The sequence below is a fragment of the Gastrolobium bilobum genome, unplaced genomic scaffold, assembly GCF_033153095.1.
Source record: "Gastrolobium bilobum isolate Gb01-03AN ecotype WA unplaced genomic scaffold, APGP_CSIRO_Gbil_v1 utg19567, whole genome shotgun sequence".
Lineage (NCBI taxonomy): Eukaryota > Viridiplantae > Streptophyta > Magnoliopsida > Fabales > Fabaceae > Gastrolobium > Gastrolobium bilobum.
Genome location: NW_026897080.1, coordinates 265,028 through 273,687, shown reverse-complemented (window position 1 = coordinate 273,687; position 8,660 = coordinate 265,028). Strand labels below are relative to the sequence as shown.

The 8,660-nt window shown below is 33.4% G+C and overlaps 1 protein-coding gene across 1 annotated transcript; it reads left to right on the top strand.

Annotated features, from left to right (window-relative positions):
- Positions 1 to 6,504: 6,504 nt before the first annotated feature.
- LOC133303944 (endochitinase-like) lies at positions 6,505 to 8,352 on the top strand. The gene is made up of 3 exons (XM_061503916.1): positions 6,505 to 6,959; positions 7,212 to 7,362; positions 7,856 to 8,352. The coding sequence occupies exons 1-3, from the start codon at positions 6,506 to 6,508 to the stop codon at positions 8,223 to 8,225; spliced, it is 975 nt and encodes a 324-aa protein (XP_061359900.1). The 5' UTR covers position 6,505; the 3' UTR covers positions 8,226 to 8,352.
- Positions 8,353 to 8,660: the final 308 nt, after the last annotated feature.

Below are 8,660 nucleotides of genomic sequence, written 5' to 3'. Positions count from 1 at the left end.
GGCAGAATAACGATACATAAGATGCCTTCATGGTGTGCCCAAGGGGGCTATTTATAGGGAAAATGGTGTGGGTTGGTGAGGAGGGGGTCAACCCTCCTTGGGATTCACTCCCATGGTGGCAGTGTTTGGCGTGGCAGGCGCTGCTGTTGTGGCAGCGTTGCGCCTTCTGTGCCTGGCGATGTCAGCGCTGGGCAAAGGGGCAGTTTCCCTTTAAGGTGCCTGTGACGGTCGCCTTTGAGGGTTGAGGTCCCAAGATGGGACATTTTGGTGCTTCTCCTTGGACGCGTCGCAGCATTGGGGGATGAGAGGGTCCACATCAGCCCTTAGGGCTAATGTGGGTTGGAGCCAGGAGTTGGGCCTGATCCATTGGGCCGCTTAGTAGTCGGGTCATCCGGAACAACCCTGAAATATGTTCTATATGATATAACATGGATTAGAATTAAAATTGGTGTAAATGACATAAATAAGTTTAGTGAAAATAAAAAATTTAAATTTTCTTTCATATATTATGCATATAAAAGAAAATATCATGAAAGCCTACACCTTTTGTAATTAGATAAAAAGTTATATTTGTTTACCTTCTGTTTTTTTTTTATAATTACAAAATATAAAATTCCAAAATCATCTCATTCTGTTTTCTTGTTTATTTTTACTTTTGTTCCTGAAAATTCATTATTCTCAACTTTTGAAGGAAGAACTCAACTTAAGGTCGTAGGGAAAAACCCGGTTCATTGTCACTTCAGAATCGTTAACATTGTTCAATTGAGCTGCTGGTAACTGTCGCTAACCTCAACCATAAGACACATCACACCTTAGTACATATTTGCTCTTATCTTTTTATCTTGTTCCCAATTATTTTAATCATTCTATTTGTATCTATTTTATTTGAAACGCTTCTTTTACAACTTTTCCTTCTAAGACTCATATAAAATCTTATATTACTTGATGTGTATGCTTGCACGATTTGAAAAGATTTGCTCCTCCAATATAACATTTGCTTCTCATATTTTTGCTCCCACGTTAGTATATTGGTGCTTACTGAAAATAATTTTTTCAGTTATTTGAGTACAAATTATTTTGAATGAAGCTCTTTTCTAATAAGAAGTTCTTATTCATTATTGTATCTATTTTTTTCTTTAAAATCTTCATCTTTAAAACCTATTATTATTTTTCTTTTCATATGTGTATTTATCGAAATAATATATGTTTCTAATACCCTTTATTGGTAATTTTTATGAGAAACAGAGCATATGAAAGTTATTTTACAAAACAAATTATTTTTAGCTTGAGCTTTAAAGTAAATTTTAAGATTTTTTTTATACAATCACCAAACAGCTTTTAATTTTATTTTTTAAGATTTTTTAATTTTATTTTAAAAATAACTTTAAATCTTAAAAAAAAGTTGCGCCAAACATGTTCTAATTTGAAATTGAGTGGCATGACAATTATCCACTAAAACCCTTAATTCAGTCCTACTAAGAAAAACCGTTAATTCAAGTTCTCTAAATTGGTATTTTCAGATTTCTGCAAAGCTTAAGCAAATTATAAATTTTATCAAGATTATTATTATGTTTTGAGTATAATAACGAATCTAATCTCTGGCTTATTAAATTTTATTGACTTGAGTAGTGTTAAGTCTCTGAAAAGAGACTATAACTCTAATTGGGCTAGCTATTATTAGGATTAAAAAGAAATAGTTAGGTCCTTTAATTGTCTTATTTTTACCTAATATTGTAAAAAAAATATCTTGTGGGCTGATTCAACTTTTTGTTGCAGATTTATCAAAGCCAATTTCAGCATTTGTTACATTAGGTCAACATTGAGAGAGAGAAAAGACAGCAAGGACTAAGCTTGAAAAGTAAAAATAAAAATAAAAGAAAGAAAGAAAGAAAAACAAAAAGGGGTAAAGCTATCGATGATGATTACCCATTTCTCAGAAGAAAGAATCCCTAAGCCCCAATCTACCCATCTCTCTTTGAACTTCTTAGACACCCTCAGCTCACTAATCCAACCTTCATTCTGTTAGTCACTCAAAAATCCATCCCAAACCCTCTACTTGAACCAACCCATACTTGCAAAAAGACAAAAATCCAAGATGTCATCGTTGTGAAGGACAAGCTAGAAGCGTTGATTTGTTGGTGCTCCTAGGCAGAAGACGTACGTGTGAAGAAGGCCCAAGATGCTGCTACGTGCGAAGGAGGAGAGAAACTATTATCAGCGCATGCAAGAGGAGCTGATATAAAAGGAGCAAAGGACCTCTCCTGTGGGGCTTCTTCTTCCTCCTACTTCTAGGTTTATATGTCTTTATGGTGCGTTTGGTACAGGAGAAATTTTTATTTGTCCGGGAATCTCAATTTTCAAAAATATAATTTTTACATTCAGTTTACGATAATATTCAAAAATTTAAAATTTAGAAAAATTCAGTTTCCCGGAAATCCGGCCAAATGTCGCGTACCAAACGACCCCTTAGAGTTTATTTTTAGTTTTAGTTTTACAATAGCATTTGATTTTAGTTTTTAATTATTATTTTCTTTTTGTTTCATTTCTGATTTAAGCTCAACTCTTATGAGTATGAGCTAGTTCTTTTAGAGGTTGGGTTTATGTGATACCCAAACCTCAGTGCTTGATGAATATTTGGTTTTCTGAATTTTAATGTTTTATCTCAGTTGTTTAATGTTATTTGTGTTGTTTAAATTTTCTGCAGTTCGGCCGGATGTTAGAGATTTATTTAAGAATTAGTTGTTGAGAAACAACTCATTCTAGACTCTGCATTAAGCTCATGGACTTGAATGAGAGATTATTCAAGGGATCTCACTTCAGACATGAATGAGTCCTCTATGTAACATTGGACCTGAGTCTCAAGAGTCCTAATCCCATTTGGCATAGAGATATGGAAGTGGTTGATTTTGGATAAAATAATTTTTAAGAGATTAAAAATTAACAAGTGAGTTCCGTTAACTGGAAATTTTTGGATGAGCAACTTGTTAATCAAATTATTCTTTCAAGCACTGTGGGGAAGGAGAACCGAAAACTCAACCCATCTTTCTAAACATTTTCATCAACTCAGATTTCTTTTCCTTTGATTTTTAATATTTCAATAATCATTCTGTTTTCAATTTTTTTACATAAAAATCTTTTTACATCAGATACTTAATTTTCTTTCCTTCTATTTTTCAGTAGCTCAAGAAATTAATTCAGAAAATTCTAAAAAAAAAAAAAAAACAGTAGCGTAGTCAATGCTATTTTAGATTAGTTTTGCTTTTATGTTATTTTTATTATTTTTTTTAGTTAGAAATTCAGTTTTAAGCAATTACAAATTTTAGTCAAGTCAAAAACATCAAAGATCCTTGTGGGAACGATAACTGGGACTCACAAAAGCCTTATATTACTTGTTGTCGCGTATACTTGCACGCTTACTTGCATAACTGTTAGCAAGGCAACAAATAGCTATTTGTTATCCTTAACATCAGGGACCGGTAGATTGAAACAAAATCAAATGATTGTTCCGAAAATATAGTTCTTTTTATTTATTTTTCATTGAATAAATTGAAGGGAGTCTGACCTCAGTCGAAATCCCGATATTATGAATCTTAAGATTTTTGGGTTGTTACAGAAATAATATTAAAGATAGTATTTACTTAGTATTTCAAAACAAAATTTACAATTGAAGATCAGTACTCGTCAAAAAAAATAATAGTAAAATAAATTAAAATAAAATAAAGATTAGTCAAATATTGCCCTTCATCATTTCCCCCACTCTTAGAATGCCTTCTTACCCGCCCCACTTAAAAGTTGAAACTTCCCTACTTTTGTAACTCAAAAAACATGATGGCTTTATGCTGAACATTTTCGTGTATTTACCAAAAAATATTTATATATGTCAAGAAGTATAGCTGTATATGATGCGCATATACATTACGAATATGACACATGATAATGCTGAGTATTGGTGCATGACTTTAATCGGAGGTGATATATTTGGGTCAAGGCAGGAGTGCCATGTCTAACACGAAAGGGTTAACCTTTGCAGCAACTTTTTAACCTTTTCTGGCTTGAATTGTACGTCAAAAGATATATAGGATTGAGGACCACAAATATTTCAAGCTCGAAGGGTGGATGACATAGTAAAATCAGTATTTTAAATTCTCTCCCTACTCCTCCGTGGACCCGGATCAACCTTGAATTTTTTTTTTTAGGGTTGGGGTTAGCAATTAGACTCTATATGTAAGTTGATTCCACTGATCCCTGAAATCTGGCCGGATCTTAGTGACTTCCGAGTTAAAGGGGTCAAAAGAAGTCACTGCTTTTTTTTTTCTTTTAAATTTCACACGGACGACATCTTTTTGTGAAAAAAAAAAATCGCTGCTAACCTAAATCTCATATGTCTTCTCCTTGGTGGTTCCTAATCCTCCTCCGCTGCGGTGGTTCCTCCTCCTCTCCCCATCTCCTCCGCGGCTCCGCCTCTTCGATCTTCCATCTCTGTCGCGCCACCGCCTCTCCTTCGCTTTGATGATTCTTCTCGTCACTAATCCATTCTTTTTCTTGGTTGGTTTCTCTACTCTAAGCATATTTGGTATTATTGTATTACTGAGCAATAGGGTTTAGAGCTTTCTCTGGCGATCCTAATGTATTTACTCTCATATCAAGAAGATAGTAGATAAAAAATTATGCAAACTAAGACTTTTAAATTGTATCGCAACAATAGTGAATTGAGAAATTGTCAAGGAGGGCATGAGTTTGATGATATAACTTTTCATTAACTTCATTGGAATATGTGTTTTATATTTTGATATTTTGATACTTTGATTGGCTTGTGTAATATTGAATTGTGGATGTAATTTGTTGTATTATGTTAAGTATATTTGAATATTTGATGATTGGTGGTTTGATTTTTTTGAATTTTTCATATAGGATATATATTTATATTTTTTTAACATATAAAATCGGGTCAGCAAAGTAATCCTGTAACCCCCCGATTGAACCCGTGACCTCTGACTTTAGCCGAGTCGATGGTCCGGCCGAGTTTTTAAACACGGACTAAAACTATAGCTTCTTTTTATTTTTATTTTTTAGAGTATCCTTCGATAATTCTATAAGTTCCATTTGGACTAATTCAGAGCTCATAGTGGATCTAGAAAAGGCTTTAAACCTCTCCTAAAGATGGTACTATGAAATATCAAATACATGCTTTTACTTCAACCTATTCAATTCTTATGTGCCAACTGAGCTACCATCATTTGGTAAAATATAACTTTTCTTTTTATATGTTCTCACTAGTTCCAATTTTCTAACTTGAGGTTGAATAGTTAAGTTATAAGATTTTCTTATTTTTGCAACAAATGATTTTAGATTTGCAATATTATAACACTCATGCTTTAGTGAGGAGAAAAAACAGAATAAGTCATTTATATTTCATTTGAGTATTAAAAGATGTCAAAAATTTAATGTTGATTTTGGCATATCAAACATCAAGATTTTAATCATTTTTTCACATATTTTGTAAAAGGTTGTAAAGGAAAATAAGTTGTAAGTATAACCTCTCCCTTAAATCAACAGTTAAGATTTATTGCGAATTAATAATTAATTAATAAATTTTATTTGCGAAAATCTTAACCGTTGATTGACGAAAATCAACGGTTAAAATATTGGTTGTAAGAGGTTGTAAGGAAAAATAGGTTGTAAGTATAACCTTCCCAAAAAATTATTAATCCATATTTTAAGAAGGAAAATGATAAATATCACGATAGGGAGTATGTTTTCACCGAATTGATTACGAGTAAAGGAATAGTCGTAGCGTGATTCATATTAAACTTTTTTTGTTATGATTTTTGTTAGTTATATACTTTGAAGATTAATTTACATCGTCACTGTTAAAATTAATTATGGTTATCAATAAGAAATTGAAAAAAAAAATGTATCTTTTTGTCATCAAATTAACAGGTATGTAACATAAACATACAGTTCAAATAATAATAAAACATAGGGGAAAATGTGCATTCAATTTCTATCAAATATATTTGTGGGAAAAACAAAAAGCTTTAACTGTTATTAAATTCCAACTCAGGCTTAATCACATGATCAACTCAAAAAATTAAAACTTATGAAAATACTGAAAGATCAACTCCCTCAAAGAAATAACTAGAGTCAATAAATAAATAAATAAAGATAATAATAAAAAAAGTGACAAAAACATATAATGTAACAACGTGTAGAAGGGGAAGGAAATTCAAATAAGTTCTGGTTTCTAACCGCAAATTAAGCTAGAATGGTTCAATTCAAATATCTTAACTGACAGGAATCCATGTGATTATTTCGTATTTGCCGTACTATTATCAAATAATAGTCTGCACCAGAAAGTCACATAATAGGATAAAGATAGTGACGTAAAGCAGCCAATGTTGAAAATAAACAAATAGAAGTGATCAGTCCCATCATGCCCATCTATAAATATATTTATCATATCCTAGTTTCATATATTCATATCATTTTCCACTATCACCAAAAAATGGGAAACATGAAATTGTCTTGTTTGATGCTATGCTTATTGACTTTCATGCTTGGGGTCACAGCAGAGCAATGTGGTAAACAGGCTGGGGGAGCTGTGTGCCCAAATGGGTTATGTTGCAGTCAATTTGGGTTTTGTGGCACCACAGATCAGTACTGTGGAGCAGGTTGCCAGAGCCAGTGTAAATCTAGTGGTTCAACTCCCACACCCACCAACCCAACTCCAACACCTAGTGGAGGTGGTAGTGATGTTGGCAGGCTCGTTACCTCTTCTCTCTTCGATCAAATGCTGAAATATCGAAATGATGGACGGTGCGCCGGTCATGGATTCTACACCTATGATGCTTTCATTGCTGCAGCTCGCTCTTTCAATGGCTTTGGCACAACCAGTGATGACACCACCCGCAAGAGGGAGCTTGCTGCTTTCTTCGCTCAAACTTCTCATGAAACCACAGGTTTGCTGATAATTGTTTTTAATTTTAGATAATATCAGATATGTCGTTGTCACACATTAATTTCTTACAAAAATTTTTTTTGCAAAAAACCATTTAAATTCACAATTTTAAAGTGTTGAGTACGAATTTTTTTAATAATTTATATTATTCTCTTACCGATGTCACAATCTTAATTGTTGCATATTTTGTGAGGCAAAATCAGTATATGAATTAAATGACCACGTTAATTATATGTCAATGTTTTGAGTATAGGAGGGTGGCCAAGTGCACCAGATGGACCATACGCATGGGGATATTGCTTTGTCAACGAAGGGAATAATCCGGGAGATTATTGTACGCCCAAAGATTGGCCATGTGCTCCTGGTAAAAAATATTATGGCCGAGGACCAATCCAACTCACTCAGTAAGTTTTTCAAACCCAACCACACACACCACAAAAAAAAAAAAAAAAAAAAAAAACTAAGAACTAATTAATTAAATTTAAATGAAACCTATTTCATCATGATTGTAAATGCAAAAATTGTATGTACATATCACGGGAGTGTACGAGAACGAGAAGATGTTAGCCATCAAGATACAAATGAACAATAATGGGGTAATGTATTAGCATAAAAGATAGAAATCGATATCCGAAGTCTTGACTGGTCAATTTATATTGTTTCGGGTTTGTGGCTCTTCATCTCTATAAAAATTAAATTTAAAATATTTTAGATAGACCTAATTTATTTAGGTGAGAGTTTAACATAGTCCAACTCATGAATAACCTTATTAAGCATGTATATATGAAGTGTTCTGTGACGCTTTATAATATAATTGTAGTGTACCATGTGAGTGGAATGATGGGATATTTTTTGTTACATATTAATAATGGTGGGATGTTGACCCTCTTTTAACAGCAACTACAATTATGGGCCAGCGGGTAAAGCTATAAAAGAAGATCTGATAAACAATCCTGATTTAGTGTCCACTAACCCAACTGTGTCATTCAAGACAGCCATATGGTTTTGGATGACCCCACAGGGAAACAAGCCATCAAGCCATGATGTGATTATTGGAAAATGGACGCCATCTAATGCTGACAAGTCAGCAGGCCGAGTCCCCGGATATGGTGTGATCACCAACATAATCAACGGCGGTATTGAATGTGGGCACGGGCAAGATTCTCGGGTCGCTGATCGGGTCGGGTTCTACAGAAGGTACTGTCAAATGTTGGGAGTGAGCCCCGGAGACAACTTGGATTGCAACAACCAAAGGCCATTTGCTTGAGCAAATTTCCCATATTTCGTAGAAATATGTTGAAATAAAGGGATTTCGATGATCCCACATGTAATAGGAACCTTGTTGAATAAGAATGGTTCCAGTCTCTAGCTTAAATAAAATAATTTAGTATTTTCCCATCTTTTATGAATAAAAGAGTTGTTGATTAATATCAGTTAATTAAGGTTTATGGGAGCACTACTCTTTTTAAATCGTCAATATTTAGATAATTCAATGAGTATCAGAGTTGAAATTTTGGTAATTAAAGACAATTCATAAGAATCATAATCTTTAATAAGAATTATACGTTAGTCATGGCCAAGCTTCCAAGTTGCAAGGGATAATTTTGATATTCCGAGCGCGGATTAATTTCACACGTAACTATCGTAAAGACCTCTTTTAACAGCAACTACAATTATTGTGCAAGGCCTAGAATTTCACATG

Bases quoted from the DNA above. Each gene is read 5' to 3' on its own strand.
- LOC133303944 (XM_061503916.1), top strand. From the start codon at position 6,506: ATGGGAAACATGAAATTGTCTTGTTTGATGCTATGCTTATTGACTTTC. The intron at 6,960-7,211 runs GTTTGCTGATAA...TTTTGAGTATAG, and splicing joins AACTTCTCATGAAACCACAG to GAGGGTGGCCAAGTGCACCA. The intron at 7,363-7,855 runs GTAAGTTTTTCA...CTCTTTTAACAG, and splicing joins GGACCAATCCAACTCACTCA to CAACTACAATTATGGGCCAG.